The sequence below is a fragment of the Oncorhynchus mykiss genome, chromosome 28, assembly GCF_013265735.2.
Source record: "Oncorhynchus mykiss isolate Arlee chromosome 28, USDA_OmykA_1.1, whole genome shotgun sequence".
Classification (NCBI taxonomy): Eukaryota; Metazoa; Chordata; class Actinopteri; order Salmoniformes; family Salmonidae; genus Oncorhynchus; species Oncorhynchus mykiss.
In genome coordinates this window covers 27,984,140-28,003,948 of record NC_048592.1, presented here as the reverse complement: position 1 = coordinate 28,003,948, position 19,809 = coordinate 27,984,140, and the positions used below count along the sequence as shown (strand labels likewise).

Sequence of the window (19,809 nt, the reverse complement as noted above, 5' to 3'; positions counted from 1 at the left end):
ATCTGTCAAGGCATTTACTGTCCGTACAACCTGTCAAGGCATTTACTGTCCGTACAACCTGTCAAGGCATTTACTGTCCGTACAATCTGTCAAGGCATTTACTGTCCGTACAACCTGTCAAGGCATTTACTGTCCGTACAATCTGTCAAGGCATTTACTGTCCGTACAATCTGTCAAGGCATTTACTGTCCGTACAATCTGTCAAGGCATTTACTGTCCGTACAATCTGTCAAGGCATTTACTGTCCGTACAATCTGTCAAGGCATTTACTGTCCGTACAATCTGTCAAGGCATTTACTGTCCGTACAATCTGTCAAGGCATTTACTGTCCGTACAACCTGTCAAGGCATTTACTGTCCGTACAATCTGTCAAGGCATTTACTGTCCGTACATTCTGTCAAGGCATTTACTGTCCGTACAACCTGTCAAGGCATTTACTGTCCGTACAATCTGTCAAGGCATTTACTGTCCGTACAACCTGTCAAGGCATTTACTGTCCGTACAACCTGTCAAGGCATTTACTGTCCGTACAATCTGTCAAGGCATTTACTGTCCGTACAATCTGTCAAGGCATTTACTGTCCGTACAATCTGTCAAGGCATTTACTGTCCGTACAATCTGTCAAGGCATTTACTGTCCGTACAACCTGTCAAGGCATTTACTGTCCGTACAACCTGTCAAGGCATTTACTGTCCGTACAATCTGTCAAGGCATTTACTGTCCGTACAACCTGTCAAGGCATTTACTGTCCGTACAATCTGTCAAGGCATTTACTGTCCGTACAACCTGTCAAGGCATTTACTGTCCGTACAACCTGTCAAGGCATTTACTGTCCGTACATGGTCATCTGGATAGTAAAACTTCACCTGTAGCTTGCCGTATATCGTAGCAGCGGCATGAATGGAGAGACATTGACATTTTAGAAATTTGAGTCAATGTAAGATTTTCGATAGTCCTCTTTTGAAACTGTGTTCTTTAAATAACTTTGTGATTCCAGGTAATTCCAAAGGGTTCACATACTTTTTCATGCCACTGTATATCCACAATATCACAACAATCCTACACTTCAGAAAGGCCTAGCTGACTCACAGCTTGTTCTCCTGATGGATACGGATACAGATTCAGTCATCAGAGAACTCTGTGTTTCAGTCACTGCTTTGGGATTTCAGGGCTTAGACTACGGTATGCTAATCTGTTTACAAGCAAATCTGGTTTCCCAAAACATTTCAGAACCAACTAATTGCTTTCGGTTCACAGTATGGTCAGAAATAGATTATATCCCCTTCATCATAATGTTTCTTATCACAATTTGTCACAAACCATTTTGCAGGTACTTAAAAAAACAGTATTTGTATAATAGTTATTTATAGTTAAAACAAAATGTACTATTACAATGAAACTCATCATTAGAGTTATTTAAAGAACACAGTTTCAAAAGAGGACTATCAAAAATCTAACATGGACATTTTTTACGTTTGAGTCAATGTCTCTCCATTCATGCCATGCCGCTGCTGCGATATACGGCAAGCTACAGGTAAAGTTTTACTATCCGGATGACCATGTACGGACAGTAAATGCCTTGACAGGTTGTATGGGCAGCATGCTCAGCCAGTGACAAACCAATGATGTGTATGAACCATTGGACAAAAACCAATGATCGAGGACAGTTGTAAGGGAGGTGGAGCTATTGTTGAATGAGTCGTAACTAAAATTCCGACCGCTCGCAACTTAAATCTGGTAGGCTATAAAAACGAGGTACCAGCAGCACTGTGAGAGCAGTTATCTAACAAACTTTGAAGTGTTATTTTTAGACGAACACTAGCAACACTGACTCAAGGGGAGACAATCAGCATTCATTATTCGTTTTCGATAGTAAGAGGCTACTGCTACTGCCCGTAACATTTTGGATTATGATGGATGTAAGAACTCCTGTTCACTTTGGTGTTTCACTCTTATCGGTACTATTCACGATTGGAGCATCTGGTACGTTTTACTTATGGCTTATTATGAGTTTCATCTCAAACATTTAGCCTATTTTTTTTTTTTGTTTGTTTTTTTACCCAAGGCTACCTAAATAGCCAGAGATTTACATTTTCAGCTGATTCTACATAAACATTTCTGTTTATTCCATTGGCACCGTTTTTGCACTCCACATTGTAATATGCACAATTACGTAGCCCTGATGCTCAGTGGGAAATATGCGAGATATGTGCATTCTAATCAACATATGTAAACTATAGATCCTATTTAATTTACAGGCTATACTTTGTGGATGATATCTTGATTCTTGCTTTTTTTTATCAGGTTACAGTATCTGAGTTACAGAGGTACAATACTCTGGAATTCTTATCTTCACATTTTACAAAACATCAACATCCCTAAATAACTTAAAGGGAAGACTGGTGAACCAAACTACTCAGTAATCTCCTCCATATAACCTAACTCTCACACACTGACATGCACACACACAGTTCAACAAAACACTTTTTTTGTGTGATTACTGATCAATTAATTTATAATTAGTCGGTTTTGTTATGTTTTAACAAACTTTTTAAAATGTTGTATTTATGTTTTGTTGTGGTGTGGTTTTCATATAAGCCCTTGGTCTTCTAACCACACCTGCACACTGTTTAATTTTTTTTGGTTTGTTTTGTTGTCTATCAATTGTTTTCTTTGGCGCAAATACATTTTACTAAACAAAATAACTAATCATGCCTTGTTTTTCCTGGGTTAACAGGGGAGGATTATTTCCCAGAGGCGCAGAATGTTAAATGGGTGTCCAATAACTTCAAGACTATTCTAACATGGGGCCCTGAACCCACCAACTACACATACACCGTTGAATTTTCTGAGTAAGTAGCCTACATCATGTCTCTGCAGAGTTTCTGCACTGTTCTGTTCATTACGTCATCATTGGAAAAAAACGCCCTGTCTGTACAAGCACAAATTGACCACTTTTATTGATGAATACCTTCCTTCATGTCAGCAGAATTAACTTAAAACTGAGTGTACAAACTGTACCTATCACAGTTCAAAGACTGTCTGATGTGGGACTGCTGTGTTGTGTGTCTGTGTGTGTGTGTGTGTGTGTGTGTGTGTGTGTGTGTTCAGGGTCGGCAAGGATAGACAGAGAAAACCCTACTGCATTCGGAGCTCGGGGACAGAGTGTGACCTCACCAACGAGCTGCGGAACCTGGAGGAGACCTACTCTGCCGACGTCCTATCAGAACCCCTGCCTGGCGTGAACTCTGACCTTGTAGAGTTCCCCTACACCCGGGCCGAGAGGTTCTGTCCCTACAAAGACAGTGAGTGCTATTTGCTACATTATTATTACAGTAATAAATACATTATTATTTTATTTACGCTCACACAGTAACAACCTGAGTCATTAAGCACCTTGTTATTGCATTGTAAAATAATGCCATTATAGCATTAATTTATAAATGTTGATTTCACTGGAAATTCCCCAAATAAATTCTGTCTGTGGTGCCTAACTCGTCTGGTTCTCCTTTTAGCTCAAATAGGAGCACCGAGTTTCAACATCAAGCAGAGCGAAGACAAGACCAAGATGACACTCCACATACAGAACCCTCTCACTCCCATCTACAAAGATGACCAGCTGGTGACTATCAGAGACATCTTTAAGAATGACCTGAAGTACAACGTCATATACAACAAAGCCGGGAGCACAGGAAAGGTGAGTTGAACAGTCACAGTCAATAGATTGTAAATGCATTGCTTATGATTCTATACCTGTTGATTCCCACCAATGACACAAAACAAACAGTGTGCGACTTGAGATAATATTGTATCTAATTCTAAACCTCTGTCCACAGAAAGAGACAATGTCAGACCTGAGAGATGTCGAGCTGAACAACCTGGATAAAGGAGAGAGCTACTGCTTCATGGTGGCAGCCTATATCCCTTCCCGCTCTGTGGAGAAGAGACTTGGAGATTGGAGCAAGCCGCAGTGCTCACCCAGAGAGAGCAAGACCATCTTTGAGGGTAAGGGACCCCACAATGCAAAGCACCTGGTATGTTGGAGTTGAGATTGGGTGGAAGGAGTTTAAGGTGAAATTCAGTGTACTCAAATGTGTAGTGGATGGAGTAACTACAACAAATCTAGTCTATAAAGATAAACTGTAATTTGGGCAATGGCCCTTTTTACTATAGACTACAGTGTGTAGCAACTTCAAGAACTTCAAATAAATTAAGTATTCTTTCTCACTTCTCTCAGAATTCCCCTTTGGTGTGATCGCAGGTGCCATTGCCATCATGCTGGCAATGCTCATCATCCTCATCACTCTAACCGTGGTGTGCTGCAAACACTTCTGCTGCATCAAAAAAGAAACTGTGGACAAGGAGAACCTGCAGTTGAGTCCAGTGTAAAGGTTTGTGTATGTATAGAGTACGTGTGTCTTATAAATAATGGTACTTCACTAAATCAACCCTTTCAGAGGGAGGGAGCTGTGCTTCCAATAATTTAGCACAAATGTGTCTTAACACTGGAAATGCATGAGGTCTGTGTTCACATTGCCTTTGTAAGTCTCATTATTAGCTGGTTCTTTTAAATGGGTAGATCATTTTTTACATGTCTTATTTATTTGTTTAATAATGTTGAACAATTAGATGAATCCTTGAGAAATATATATTTTTGCCACTATGTAGAAAAAACATTTAATTACTTCGCCACTTATTTATTTCAATCAATTTTATTCTGTTAAATATTTATTTTTGTATGTCTAATATGTTGATGTATAGTTCATGTTGAATGGGATTTGTCCATATTGTGTGCTGTTGGAACATGGATTTGGTACTTTTGGATGTGATCACTGTGGTGCATTGTTGTACTTTTAATGTTGTTTTACAAGTAAATGGATTGACACGAGTCAATTCTCATTTGTCTTTTATCTAACACTATCCCTGTGAAGGGAATTTGACTTACAGCGCCATCTAATGTCACCTTTGTATTACATTTGCCTTAAAATGATCTTAAATCATGTTTGAAACTGATGAGACAAGGGGAAAGCCTTTTCATAGTGATTGATTGTAGCTTAATGCCTGCTTATCAGTTTATGACCCAGGAAACCATGGGAACACCCTGGCAGAGGGGTGACACCACAGTCACATTGGCAACATGGTGCCAGAGACCTCCGAGACATGCCTTGGAGCAGGTCCAAGTAACGGGTGCAGCTCAATAAAAAAAAATGACTGCCTCTTCTTCATCTGAATGGACTTAAATGCCACTGTAACGTATTCCTAGTTCCCCTATATTTTTATTGCACCGTGTTGGGCTAACATGCATCTGAAAAGGCAGAATAAGAGACATGGCAGAAGCTTTCTGGGGCATTTGCTTTCACCTGTCCAAATGTTTCAAGATCAGTGTGGAATCAGTGGATGAATGAAAGGAGATAGGAAGCCACTTAATAGGTATTGGGATGCACAAACTATACTCTGATATCTAACAGAGAGAATAACACAATGGGTAGTCTGCAGAACAGAAGACCCAGGGTATTGAAACAATTAAGACATAGATATTAATTCAATATTTATTTCTTGTTCAGCTCATAGCAATGGCATTTTAAATATCCTATGTTAACAAAAAGTACCAGGTCCTCAATCCCCTTTTACAAAATAATCAAAGCTAAATTAAGTACAGTGTAAAGTAACTACAGTGCAGTACCTTCCAAATTGAGGCAGCCGCTGAGGGTTTATACTATAAGAGACAAAACATTTTTTTGCGTACATGTATGTACTACAATTGACATATTTGGACTAGCTATGCTTAGTGTCATTTACAGTTACTGGCTTCATGAAAGAAGAATGCACTTCAGTGTTTCAACAAACGGCACTAAACAAACATTTAATTCAAAACTTGACATTAAAACGGACCATTTTAAATAATGAAAAACAATGCAATATTAACAGAACATACAATCGGTAAGGCTAATTTTCTTAGTACATTATTTGCGTCATATACAATTAAAACTCACTACACGCACATCCTTAAAGGTAGACTCTGCAATATGACATCATCATACACAGCGGGGCGTCTTCCAGTTCTAAACAGAATTCAATCTGCCCTCAGGAAGAGCCAATACGGTCAGTCTTGGCAGAATTCAATCTGCCCTCAGGAAGAGCCAATACGGTCAGTCTTGGCAGAATTCAATCTGCCCTCAGGAAGAGCCAATACAGTCAGTCTTGGCAGAATTCAATCTGCCCTCAGGAAGAGCCAATACGGTCAGTCTTGGCAGAATTCAATCTGCCCTCAGGAAGAGCCAATACGGTCAGTCTTGGCAGAATTCAATATGCCCTCAGGAAGAGCCAATACGGTCAGTCTTGGCAGAATTCAATTGTTTTGTTTATTTCTGCAAGCAGGACGTGTACCCTGCTCTGTATGGTGTCATATTGTGGACTCTACCTTTAATCTAATATAGGTTTAGCTATTTCTCTCTTGACATTGAGCTCCCAGTCTTCATACCGTTGCATAACATTTTAATATGTTAGGACTTGACTTCTCTGTTCCCTATGCTTCATGTAGTGCAGAATTACTTAGGACCATCTATGTGAGCAATAATTAGCTGTGGTGAGGTCGTTATGACCCAAACGCAATTGCTTCCTGGGTGATGGCTTTGAACTCATAGTTTCCCCTTCCGTCCATGTGCAGGTAGTACTGGAGAAGAGACAGAAATCACTGGTTAGAAGGTGTCCTTCTAGATATTCGGAATGTATTTTAACCTATATAAAATAGATATAAACAAGTAAACTCTCTCAGAATTGAAAAAGGACAAAAGAACAGGGCTTTAGTATTCACCTGCATTTCACTATTATATGCACAGTCATTTTATGTTTCATCGTTCGGTGTGAAAGGACTTACCTCATGGTGCTTCCACAAAGACTTCCTGTGAGAAACTGTGAACAACGTGATGCCCACCTGGGGAAAGGTAGATATGACATCCCATAAGCTCGGAAAACACTTTCTCAACATCCTGTAAGTTTATTTAACTAGGCATATCAGTTTACAAATTATTTTTACAATGACGGCCTACCAAAAGGCCTCCTGAGGGGACGGGGGCTGGGATTAAAAATAGGACAAAACACACATCACGACAAGAGAGACACCACAACACTACATAAAAAGAGACCTAAGACAACAACATAGCATGTCAGCAACACATGAAAACACAGCATGGTAGCAACACAACATGGCAGCAGCACAAGATGGCAGCAGCACAACATGGTACAGACATTATTGGGCACAGACAACAGCACAAAGGGCAAGAAGGTAGAAACAATAACACATCACATCAAGTTACCATGCATCAGTTCCTTGGATCTTTTTCATTCCTCTTTCACAATGTGCACATAAATAATAGATTTTTAAATAATCATCATTATATTGACAAAATGGCCTATTTAATGTATAATCTTCATTAATAGTCCACAGTGTTGTATCTTACCGTCCTACAGTGGCTGTAGATGAAGTCCTCCACATCTACACTCACAGCACTGGTGCACTCATCCAGAATGGCAAACTGGGGCTTGTGGTAGAACAGGCGGGCCATCTAGATACCAGAGAGAGAGAGAGAGAGTGTGTAAGTGAGTGAGTGAGAGAGAGAGAGAAAGAGAGTCCAATCAATGAAAAGCTACATTTACCCATTTTACAGCCATATGTGCTTGTAAAATTGTCTTAAACGTCATGGCAACATAAATGGAGTGAAGTGCTATGCAGCTAGCAGAATTAGTCTGGCATAGAAAGAGACAAAACAACTACACGTGTCTACACTATTCTCTGTTGTTTTTTTAGGAAATGAGCAGTGACTTACAGCCATCCTCTGTTTCTCTCCTCCACTGAGGACGTCCATCCAGTCCTGGACCGTGTCCCAGCTGCCCTCCCGCTCCAGGATGTGACCAAGCTGGACGTTGTCCAGGTACTCCTTCAGCACCTGTTCCCCAGCACAACACACACACACACAAAGACACACAGATACGTACAAACACGCCAGTATACCACACTGTCAGAATGACAGATTTGTACCTTGTCAGCTCGGGGGTTTCATGAGAAGCATTACAATCATTGGTCCAGAAAATGGCTGCTGTGATTGGATATATGATCCAGTAATGAGCTGATGTGATTAGATAGTTAGTCTACCTTATCAAAGGTGCCCTTCCTCCTCTGGTCCTCCACTGTATCTGGGTAGATCACCTGATCCCTCAGAGAGCCCAGGGTCATGTATGGCCTCTGGGGAACATAGAAGAGTTTCCCTCGCTCAGGTTTGGTGAGACGGCCACCAAACAGAGGCCAGAGCTGAGAAACAGACACATCCATTACTACTCATGAATGTAAAAAAAGTCAACACTACAGCAACATAACAGGCTTTTTCAGCAATTGTTGGTTCCTCATACCTCTCCCAGGACTCTGAAGAGTGAGCTCTTCCCACAGCCGTTGGGGCCACACACCAAGACGTTTGTCCCTGACGTCACCTTAGGTTAGCAGGGGATGGGAAGGCACAGTACAGCCGTCTGCACTTACAGATTAAACAGCCCCTCAACCGTCTAAAGTCTAGTCTATCGATTTCATGAATTGTATAAATTGGTTCAGTACAGAGTTGCTTCTAGGTGGGATTGAGATACTCACCTCAAAGCTGAGGTCTTTGATAAGAATGTCCCCATTGGGCGTTGCAAGGGGTGTATGCTCAAACCTGAGACACAAGTACAACGTCAAACCAGGTAGTACCTACTTTCATTAAGCATGTTAAATCATGTTTATTCTATTGCTATAATACATGTATCTGTCAGACACATACTTAATAATATTGTCTTTGTGGATGATTTCACCACTTCCTGGGACCAAGGTGATTCTATCTTGTAATTCACCATCTGAAAATGTGACAAAAAAAATATAAAGCACATCAACTAGTAAAATGTTGTCATGTTCCTGCATTAGAGTACTACAACATCAGACTGCTATCCAACAACAATAATATCATCAATACATCATCAGGAAACATGCAGCGGGCACCTCTTCCTCCCTGTTGAGAGACCATGGTCCTCTCGTATTTCCCAGAGTTCAGCTCTTTCAGGACTTTCATGATCTCGGTGATGCGAGCTGTGAACCTGTAGGGGGACAGCAGGGGTCAGTGAGGAGGCGACAGCAGACGTCAGTGAGGAGGCGACAGCAGACGTCAGTGAGGAGGCGACAGCAGACGTCAGTGAGGAGGAGACAGCAGGGGTCAGTGTGGGGGGGACAGTAGGGGTCAGTGAGCAGGAGGCAGCAGGGGTCAGTGAGCAGGAGGCAGCAGGGGTCAGTGAGCAGGAGACAGCAGGGGTCAGTGAGGAGGGGACAGCAGGGGTCAGTGAGGAGGGGACAGCAGATGGAGGGAAAGAAGAACAAGTGGAGCAATCTCAGACCATTAAACCAGTGAACAATATAACTGGTCCCAGATCTGTTTGTATTCTTACCATCTCCATTGCTGTCATTATCAGGCCAAACAGTCTAGCCTAACAGCAATCTTCAAATATGAACATTAATGAGTTTGAGGAGAACAGAGGATTGATCCTAATTTGATAACCCCCACATCTATACAAATACTGGAACTCTATCGCAATAACTGACAAGGAGTTGAAATGATAGCACAAACAGACTGGCATTCAGACTACCAGTGAACCACCAAACCATTGAACCACCAAACCAATGAACCATTGCACCAGTTGAACCAATTGTGAGATAAGAGCATTGTGTACGACTGACCCAGAGAGCCTGCTCATCTCTCTGCCAGCCAGGACGATTCTGCCCAGGGCCTGAGACATGCTCAGCAACATACGCCCACTCTGGTAATAGTCCTGAATGAGAACGAGGGAGAGGAGAGACAGGGACGTTAGGATCTCAACCATCCAGAACACAGACACACACACTCTGTCTCTCCTCACCTCTAGCAGCTCAGCGTGGGTACTGCGTAGGTGGCGTGGGTGGGTGTGGTTCAGGAACGGCCTGCTCACCACCAGGTACCCCACAACAGTGGCAATATCTACAGAGATGGGGAAAACCACAAGTAGTTAATTCAGCTATTGTCAGTTAATTCAGCTATATTATCTTAATTTGGATGAGAGAAGATAAATAAAGCAATTGATAACAAACTTCAAATCAAAGACATGACAAGTTCTCACACTTTGCAATGATGCTGTCCACGAAACCAGTTGAAAAGCGGAAGACAATGAAATTGTGCAAATGATCCACCTAGCGGTAAAAGGGAATGCAACGTGAGACATTGTATATGCACTGCAGTATAGATATTCTGTGATACCACAGGGCCCGCAGGTGATTTTATTTGGCCGCCCATTTTTTTTAAACATTTTTATGTTGGGTACATAAAAGACTGTAAAACCCCCCAGCAAATCAGCAGTCTACAAATGATTTGAAATTATATTCTGTCCCCCTGACCATCCACCCAAGAAAAAAATCATCCTCAGGCTGAATCTAGTTGGTGATCCCTGCCATAGTAAGTCAACTACTGCCACTGATACATTTAAAGCCCCTGCCCTCTCACCAGTTTCTGGAAGGTAGAGTGAATGGTCTGTTTCTCCCTCAGGTTTCCATTGTAGAAGGCAATTTCTTCACTGTGGGAAACAAAACATTAAACCTTTAATTTTTCACAGTGGAAAAAGAACACGAAACAGAAATTCTTTGTCTAAAAAAAGAAGAGAGGAACAGTGGTAAGGAGAGATGTGTGTCCCGACTGACCTGTTGGTGATTAGGCGTGAGTTGACGAATCGGTACTCTCCCTCGTATCTCTGCTCCATCACCGTCATCTTGCCGATGGGCCGCCGCAGACGTGTCAGGATGAGCCCAGAGAACACCAGGTAGCCTATCATACAGGCAGGACCCTGAGGGGGAGAGGAAAGTAGAATAGAGACGTTAGAAACTCTATTCTGCTGTACGGATGCATTGGAGATTATCATGGTCATTCTTTCAATTTAAACGACATAAGCCTAACTGTAGGACAATTCCAAAGATCCATAGAAGGCTACATTAGACAAAGCAAGACTCACCTGTGGCCCGATGGCCGAGGTCAACTTGAAGATGTACAGACCAATGTCCAATAGAGGCTGAAGGGACAGAAAACCTGTCTGATTATCATAGGTTCAGTGTACTGTCAATAGCGGTAGATTGTATCAGGCTTTGAGCAGCATTAGTTGTCTCTACAACAGAGGGGTTTTTTAATAGCCTGGTTGAACCCGACTGAATTCTGCACTAACCATTGTTTCATTTGAGTGCAGAATTCAGTCTAGTTTATCCAGGCTATTTAAGTGCAGGTTACCTTGCTGATGTTGGAGTAGAGGTCCACTACACTGTTACAGAACCTCTCAACGTCCTGGGTCAACAGCTGGTCGGGGTTACCGATGCGGTTGTCCAGGTTACCAATCTTATAGTACGTGTAACCTCTGGAGGATGGTGTGGTGAAAACATGAAACAGGATTTGACAGGTGGGTTATGTATGTTCTATCACTGAGTTTATGAAGTCATTGTTCATTACACCATTGTAACAGGGTCACTACACTGTACCTATTGCATTGTGGCTATGAAATTTGTAAGATGAAAGAGGATCAAGGCAAAATCCTTCCAAACTAGCTCTATTGCTAAGGGCTAATCCACTGGGTTATATACGATCTAGAGACAGCGTCCAGAATGGACGCCTGTTGTTTTCAGCGTAATCAACTTAAGTTTGCATACGCTGTTTCTGGTTGCTGCCATCTTTCTATATTCGTTTTTACTGGGACAACTATACCTGCGCACTAGCGCTCAGTGCGCACTGGACAGACAGCAAGCAGTACCACACGAACATGCTCCGGGAACTCTGCCAGAGTGTGCCAAGAACGTGGACAGCTACACAAACCAACCGGCACATCCCCTGGCCAACTGGGCTCAGCATGAATGAAATGTTTCCATATCTTCGGCTGTGAGTGTTGAAAAAGAAAAATCGTCTTCAGTGACAATTAAGTGAATAATTCAATGGTAGTTTTGTGCACAAAGGTGATGACATAAGTGTCTTATTAAGAATTTTCAAATGTGACTTCTCTATGGGGCCGTCTATGGGAATTGCTTTCTGGGCCGGACTTCAGTTAAACTGCAATAACGAAGCTGTCATCTGGGCACAGCCGAACGTGTGCTTCCAGTCTGGAACCCGGGGACCTGAGCTAATCTAGTCATCCAGAAACAAATCTCCCGCTACGTGATTTGGGTTGGATGCAAATGTTAATGTCGTTCACAAGAGACAAGCTAAGGGCAGACAAACAGATGTTCTCTCAGAAGTAATATTCTGCAAGAAGTAGGCCTGGGAATGTGATCAACAGGACTTACTGTAGGTACTCATCATAGAGGTGCTTGGTGAGTCGAACCCGGCAACAGAGCTTCAGTTCATTCAAACCCAGCTTGAGGAAGTTGTTAACCAGCGAGATCTGAAACAGGCAAACGGGCCATAATAGTAGTCTCATTTAAAAGCAGTGCGTTACATTTTATAGTGCGAGTATACCACTCAATGGAATGTGTGCACTGAGTAAATAATCATAAACACCTCATAAAACCTCTAATAAATATAGGCCAGGGATCACAAGTCTGTTATCAGGCAGTTTTAGTATTGACCAAAAATACACACAAACGCTCTCCCCATTGGGCCCAATACTAATACTAACGTAAACCACCATTCCCACCAATCATGAGGTTAACTGTAAGTTCATTAGTTTATTATCAAATATATTGTATTGAGAAAGTGTAATGTGTAGAATTACACATTATAATGTTAGTTATATAATCATATATTTTGTTTTAATCTACGGGTAGTAGAGACAATTAAGACAACAAATTAACCACAAAAATAGAAGTATGAAAGTTGCACTTACAAATGGCATGACTTTTATAAAGTTGAACAAGAGTCTCTTGAAATCTTTTGTTGAACGACCAATAATTGCACTGCAAACCAACATCCACAAAGTGAATACACTCACAATGTCACATACAGGGCAAAAGTGGGGTCATTCTACATTGTAAACCAAAGGTGTCTGTTTTTTCAGTGTTTCTTAGCGCACAGAAAAACCCAACGCTGGAAGAGCTAGATTGTCCGCACCTTAAAGAGCCACTGAACACGCCAATTGGCGCGTGTGTTTTTCTGTCATTAGAAAAACTCGTTTTCAGTCTTGGAGGTGGATTTCCTAACCGATTCCGCATTTGGTTTATGATGTTTGTCCCTCATGAGACACTGTAGACCGAGAAGCCTATTTCACTTCCTCAAAATGCCCAGCATGAATTGTTTTTATTTCACCTTTATTTAAATAGGCCATGGTGGCGAAGTAATTACAATATAGCAATTAAAACACTGGAATGGTAGATGTGCAGGAGATACTGGGGTGCAAAGGAGCAAGATAAATAAATAAATACTGTATGGGGATGAGGTAGTTGGATGGGCTATTTACAGATGGGCTATGTACGGTTGGGTGCTGCTATGGTGACCAGTGAGCTGAGATAAGCTGGGGCTTTACCTAGCAAAGACTTATAGATGACCTGGAGCCAGTGGGTTTGGCGACGAACATGAAGCGAGGGCCAGCCAACGAGAGCATACAGGTCGCAGTGGTGAGTAGTATATGGGGCTTTGGTGACAAAACGGATGGCACTGTGATAGACTGCATCCAATTTGCTGAGTTGAGTGTTGGAGGCTATTTTGTAAATGACATCGCCGAAGTCGAGGCTCGGTAGGATAGTCAGTTTTACGAGGGTATGTTTGGCAGCATGAGTGAAGGATGCTTTGTTGCGAAATAGGAAGACGATTCTAGATTTCATTTTGGAATGGAGATGCTTAATGTGAGTCTGGGGAAGGAGAGTTTACAGTCTAACCAGACACCTAGGTATTTTTAGTTGTCCACATATTCTAAGTCAGAACCGTCCAGAGTAGTGATGCTGGACGGGCAGGCAGGTGCTGGTAGCGATCAGTTGAAGAGCATGCATTTAGTTGTACTTGCATTTAAGAGCAGTTGGAGACCACGGAAGGAGAGTTATATGGCATTGAAGCTCGTCTCGAGGTTAGTTAACACAGTGTTCAAAGAAGGGCCAGAAGTATACAGAATGGTGTCGTCTGAGTAGAGGTGGATCAGAGAATCACCAGCAGCAAAGAGCGACATCATTGATGTATACAGAGAAAATCTAAGATAACTCAAGAAATGTATCATTAATTTTGACGTTTTTGCAGAGGATGCTTTAGTTGCGCAATTTTACATCTAGCTATGGTGTTTGGTGCAGTAGTTCTCAAGTAAAAAAATTGCATGAAGTGTTGTCTTATATAAACAGTCGGCGCTGCTGAGCAGGTCTGCCTCATACTCTATGCTATTGTATAGAGAGCAATCACTGCAGCTGTTCACCCCATTTTAGTGGGCAAATGGACATCGCCAATTTAAATCCCAAACTTAATTAACCCGCTGTGACGCAGAAATGTTACAAACTCTGTTTTAGATGAGATTGACTTTATTTTCCAAATTACCCTATTTACACTTTGTAGTAGATTTTGACACTAGAATAGCTGCTTCTGACTCATATCGATGCCACATTGGCCTTTATCAAAGGGATTAGTTGCTTTCAAAGGCAGTCGCTCTTTAAACTGACCCAGCTAGTTGGGCGAGAGTGAGTCACTGGATCTTGAAAAAGGCTATCACCCTGATCAATTACTGAACATTGGAAAAAGCCACTGGTAAAAGGTGAACACAGCAGGATGAGGAGTGCAAATAAAGTCTCATTAATAAGTTGGGCCAGTCTAGTCCTGTAGGGCTGCCAGGATCAAATGTCTGTTGATTTTTCCACCCCAAACACAAAATGAAACACGCTCTAGAAAATAACCAGGATTATGTTAATAACTGACTAGAAGGTAAATACACTATTTCAAATATTTTCAAGCCTGCAACCCTTCATGACCAGTGATGCCCACAAACACAATTAAACCACAACAACAATACACAAGTGAATTCATAAGCACTTAATCATATTCTGCTTTCAGGCACCCCAAGCAGCAAAGTATTCCATGCAAATGGACACTGGTATGGCAGCAATATAGTAATAAAAGCGCTTCTTGAAAAGATTGACATCTCTGCTAATTATTCCACTGTGGAGGAATTAAGAGATGATTATAACCTGTCAAATATGATAAATAACAATTCTGCAAAGCTATGTTGAAATTGCTACTGGCAATGCTGGTGTGCTAGGGTTTTCTATGGAGTCCTACCTCTAGGGCTGGGTGATATGGCCTGAAAAATCACATCTTGATTTATTCAAAGTCATGGGCGATTCACATCTATATTTTTTAACGTTTTCTCTTAAACTTTGTTGAACAATTAAAAGGTCAATACACTACATTTCAAACAGTCAGGTCAGGAATAATCTAATGAATTCAGGGCTTGGAAAATTATACCTAGGCTAAATATAAGCCTTCTACAACAATAAGACCCACTAATAATTGTATTATTTTAGCCTGCTTTTGTTGCAATAACCACTGATCTGGCTTTCAAGTCCGTCTATGCAAATGACATTTTTGTTACAAATTTAACAGGAACCATGCATAATGCACATTCACTAATAATGACTAACTTCTTGTAGCAGGCATTATAGAAAATGAACACAGGTCTCATAAATACTCTCTGAAGCACAAGTCCATGTGCTAGTGAGTAGCCAGCTAATCTTTATTTTTAAAGTCTAGCCAACTTGGATCTATTTGCTTATAAATGCGTATTTTTATGCTCATTGCACATTCATAAAACACAGACTAGACAACTAGCACAACAGTATGTGGCTAAAATGCTGCAGAGGCGGTAGGTGGTACTGCAATGCCGCGTGCGACAGAAATTGAGCATTTATTTTCCACATGTTCATTGATACTCTCGTTTTAGTAGGGTCTCCTCTGTTCTACATTTTGGCAGTTGAGACAAAAAGGGTATCGTTAGAAAATATAATTTCTTCTCTAAAACAGTAAAATAATGTCTCAAAGCGTTTCGGTGTCCATAAGACTGATTATGTTGGACCAAACCTCAAATACCTACCTCTCGATCATGGTGCCATTCTGGATCATCCACACATCACAGTAGGTTCTGGCCACCAGCATGGCAGCGATGAGGAGACAGTATCCTGACTGTGGAGAGGTAGATTACCAGAAATAGGTCAACACAAGTGATCGGGAGATGTGTTGAGATGTTACACAATACACTTCCTTAGATTAAGTGAAATGTAATTCCAATCAAGATGAAAATGTTGGAGTGCATTCAAAGTCATCAAGTTTGTAGAAGAGCTCTTACCTCTTTGCAGAACACTCCAGGAACCATGATCTTCACTATCTTCAGGATACGTGCAAAGAACACCTTGTCCACCACCGTCCTTTCCTTCTTGGCCTCCTGACACACATCATACCAAACATTTACAGATTAATCAGATAAATAAACCCCTTCAAAGCTCACCAGCTCAGTCCTACATGGTTAATCTGGTAACGGCATGTGGATATTGACATTATTGCCAAAATGTTGTCCCTGGGTGTGGTAAGAAAGGGGTCCCAAACTGTTTCACTCTGGCCCCCCTTCCAGCATTGGGGAAGATCCCGCGCAAGTGCCATGTCCATTTCTATGGACACATGCACTGCTCATAACACAAACTGTTCACATCCCTCTTCTTGGTGGAAAGAATTTCACAGGTTTCAAGCTTATTTCCTGCAATTCCATGCAATTTGACAAGGGGCACAAATAATCTTCAGCAGTTTTAAAGCAAATGTTCTTGCAATTCTATACATTTTGGCATATGTTTTATGTATTCATGTGATATTTGAGTGACTAAAAAATTACAACACTATCTATGGGTTAGTTTTTAAAAAAATGTTATGTTAGCTGACATGGTCTAGTTGATCTGGACATTTCTGACAAGTTATAAATAGCTCTCTAAGGTACACAATGACTAACATGACAATAGGAACTGATGATGCACTACCCAATGTCGAAATTGCACCTTGTGCATTCTACTATTACAACTTTCAAGAGTAAGTTTAAAGCCGGACTAAGTTTCTAAAATAAATAAATCAATTTTATATATATATATATATATAAGTACCCGTCAAAAGTTTGGACACACCTACTCATTGCAGGGTTCTTCTTTATTTTTACGATTTTCTACATTGTAGAATAATAGTGAAGACATCAAAACTATGAAATAACATATATGGAATCATGTAGAAACCAAAAAAAGTGTTATACCAATCAAAATATATTTTATATTTGAGATTCTTCAAAGCAGCCACCCTTTGCCTTGATGACAGCTTTGCACACTCTTGGCATTCTCTGAACCAGATTCATGAGGTAGTCACCCAGAATGCATTTCAATTAACAGGTTTGCCTTGTTAAAAGTTAATTTGTGGAATTTCTTTCCTTTTTAATGCGTTTGAGCCAATCAGTTGTGTTGTGACAAGGTAGAGGTGGTATACAGAAGATGGCAGGAACAGCTAAAATAAGCAAAGAGAAACGACAGTCCATCATGACTTGACATGAAGGTTAGTCAATCCGGAACATTTGAAGAACTTTGAAAGTTTCTTCAAGGGCAGTTGCAAAAACCATCAAGCGCAATGATGAAACGGGCTCTCATGAGGACCACCACAGGAAAGGATGACCCACAGTTACCTCTGCTGCAGAGGATAAGTTCATTAGAGTTACCTGCCTCAGAAATTGCAGCCCAAATAAATGCTTCACAGAGTTCAAGTAACAGACAAATCTCAACATCAACTGTGCAGAGGAGACTGCATGAATCAGTCCTTCATGGTCGAACTGCTACAAAGAAACCACTACTAAAGGACACCAATAATAAGAAGAGACTTGCTTGGGCCAAGAAACACGAGCAATGGATGTTAGACTGGTGTACATCTGTCCTTTGGTCTGATGAGTCCAAATTTGAGTTTTGGTTCCAACCGCCATGTCTTTGTGAGACGCAGAGTAGGTGAAACGGATTATCTCCACATGTGTGGTTCCCACCGTGAAGCATGGAGGAGGTGGTGTGATGGTGCTTTGCTTGTGACACTGTCAGTGATTTATTTAGAACTCAAGGCACACTTAACCAGCATTGCAACCACAGCATTCTGCAGCAATACGCCATCCAAACTGGTTTGCGCTTATTGGGATTATCATTTGTTTTTCAACAGGACAATGACCCAACACACCTCCAGGCTGTGTAAGGGCTATTTGACCAAGGAGAATGATGGAGTGCTGCATCAGATGACTTCGCCTCCACTATCACCCCAATTGAGATGGTTTGGGATGAGTTTGACCACAGAGTGAAGGAAAAGCAGCCAATAAGTGCTCAGCATTGGTGGGAACTCCTTCAAGACTGTTGGAAAAGCATTCCCGGTGAAGCTGGTTGAGAGAATGCCAAGAGTGTGCAAAGCTGTCATCAAGGCAAAGGGTAGCTACTTTGAAGAATCCCAGATATAAAATATATTTTGATTTGTTGAACAAGTTTTTGGTTACTACATGAGTCCATATGTTATTTCATAGTTGATGTCTTCACTATTATTCTACAATGTAGAAAATTGTAAAAAGAAAAAAAAATACTATGGTAAAAGAGATTTCAACATTGAGTGTTACAACTCAGTAGTTGGTAATATTTCCTGAATACAAACACTTACATCTTTGCTCAACTGTAGTTCTGATGATCTTTTCACCCTAAACATAAAACAGTAAATGAAGCCAATCAATGGTATCTAAAGACACACAACACACACATATTACTTTATTAGCTAGACCTTGGAATCCTGACCACCCAGCTATAACAGACAATTCAATCATAGTCCCCCAGGACCTCTGAGTGTCAGTAGAGAAAATGTATTCCATAAACTACTAGCTACCTAAGTGTTAAAACAACATAACAGAAATCTCTGATTCAATGACATCATACTGCAACTTGTCTCAGTTACATTTTGTCTGACAAATGCCGCGTTCAGAAATACTGGGAACTCGGAAATCTCCGAATTAAGTGCGTTAGAAACAACTGTGAATTCGGCAACAACAAAAAAAACGATCTCCAGCTGGGAAAATCGTTTAGAACGGTCATCCAACTCGGGAACTCGCGACTCTTTCTAGAGCTCCCGACCTGAAGATCACTGACGTCATGATTTGACCTCTTACTTTCCCCTAGTTCCCAGTTGTTTTCAACGTGACATTACTAGCTAGCCAATGTTGTTGGCTACATCAGTTTAGCATTATGATGGGCAGTCATCTAGCTAATCTTACAATAGCTACGAAATAGTTGTCAAGTTTAACTTAGTTACCCATTTATCTTGTCAGCATGTCTTTTCCTCTTGAGAAGATACAAGGCAACGATTGTGGCGCCTGCTACAGTGCAGTTCTTAGCTGTAAAGTATTTACTGATCGCCGCCATGTTTTCATCTGTCGACCGACCAAAGAAGTAACGAGATGCATGCTGGGGTAGCTACCTGGCTGGCGTGCTAGCATAATGAGCTATATGGTGCAACATTTCAGTATATCAGACAAATGCAATGCACACATCGTATGAATAAACTGTTTTAGCCAAGGACAAAAAAGTCAGCATGTCCTTTATCTTCAGTAAACCATGCTAGCTATGTGTATCAACATTGCATTTTCACTTCTGTTTTCATTTCAAACTCAGCGACATTTGGCAGGAGAAAACCGGAAGCAAATCCTTCAAATTAAAAGTAGTAAGGACTCTTAGAGAAAATACTACACACTAATGAAGACAATTTCGTATGAACACGAGCAACTATAGAACGCTAC

At 41.1% G+C, this 19,809-nt stretch overlaps 2 protein-coding genes across 2 annotated transcripts; one reads left to right on the top strand and one right to left on the bottom strand.

Annotated features, from left to right (window-relative positions):
• Nucleotides 1–1,750: 1,750 nt before the first annotated feature.
• On the top strand, nucleotides 1,751–4,888 carry LOC110508843 (tissue factor). The gene is made up of 6 exons (XM_021589692.2): nucleotides 1,751–1,983; nucleotides 2,738–2,852; nucleotides 3,112–3,305; nucleotides 3,516–3,697; nucleotides 3,837–4,005; nucleotides 4,238–4,888. The coding sequence occupies exons 1-6, from the start codon at nucleotides 1,911–1,913 to the stop codon at nucleotides 4,387–4,389; spliced, it is 885 nt and encodes a 294-aa protein (XP_021445367.2). The 5' UTR covers nucleotides 1,751–1,910; the 3' UTR covers nucleotides 4,390–4,888.
• A 649-nt stretch (nucleotides 4,889–5,537) lies between these two features.
• Nucleotides 5,538–19,640, bottom strand: LOC110508842 (ATP-binding cassette sub-family D member 3). Its single transcript, XM_021589691.2, has 22 exons — nucleotides 19,326–19,640; nucleotides 18,684–18,720; nucleotides 16,324–16,419; nucleotides 16,072–16,160; nucleotides 12,898–12,967; nucleotides 12,359–12,456; nucleotides 11,319–11,442; nucleotides 11,050–11,106; nucleotides 10,742–10,884; nucleotides 10,548–10,617; nucleotides 10,168–10,237; nucleotides 9,931–10,028; nucleotides 9,752–9,843; nucleotides 9,023–9,117; nucleotides 8,808–8,880; nucleotides 8,639–8,702; nucleotides 8,407–8,484; nucleotides 8,153–8,308; nucleotides 7,827–7,946; nucleotides 7,461–7,565; nucleotides 6,878–6,934; nucleotides 5,538–6,673 (listed from the first exon to the last, which is right to left on the bottom strand). Exons 1-22 carry the CDS (start codon nucleotides 19,433–19,435, stop codon nucleotides 6,596–6,598), a joined length of 1,980 nt encoding a protein of 659 aa, XP_021445366.2. The 5' UTR covers nucleotides 19,436–19,640; the 3' UTR covers nucleotides 5,538–6,595.
• Between the last annotated feature and the right edge of the window lie 169 nt (nucleotides 19,641–19,809).

What these genes read in the sequence shown, in the direction of transcription:
- LOC110508843 (XM_021589692.2), top strand. Translation starts at nt 1,911, where the DNA reads ATGATGGATGTAAGAACTCCTGTTCACTTTGGTGTTTCACTCTTATCG. An exon ending in TACACCGTTGAATTTTCTGA is followed by an intron (nt 2,853 to 3,111) that starts GTAAGTAGCCTA and finishes GTGTGTGTTCAG; the next exon opens with GGTCGGCAAGGATAGACAGA. An exon ending in GAGCAAGACCATCTTTGAGG is followed by an intron (nt 4,006 to 4,237) that starts GTAAGGGACCCC and finishes CACTTCTCTCAG; the next exon opens with AATTCCCCTTTGGTGTGATC.
- LOC110508842 (XM_021589691.2), bottom strand. Translation starts at nt 19,435, where the DNA reads ATGGCGGCGATCAGTAAATACTTTACAGCTAAGAACTGCACTGTAGCA. An exon ending in CATGCTGACAAGATAAATGG is followed by an intron (nt 18,721 to 19,325) that starts GTAACTAAGTTA and finishes TTTTATGTTTAG; the next exon opens with GGTGAAAAGATCATCAGAAC. An exon ending in TCACGCCTAATCACCAACAG is followed by an intron (nt 10,618 to 10,741) that starts GTCAGTCGGGAC and finishes TGTTTCCCACAG; the next exon opens with TGAAGAAATTGCCTTCTACA.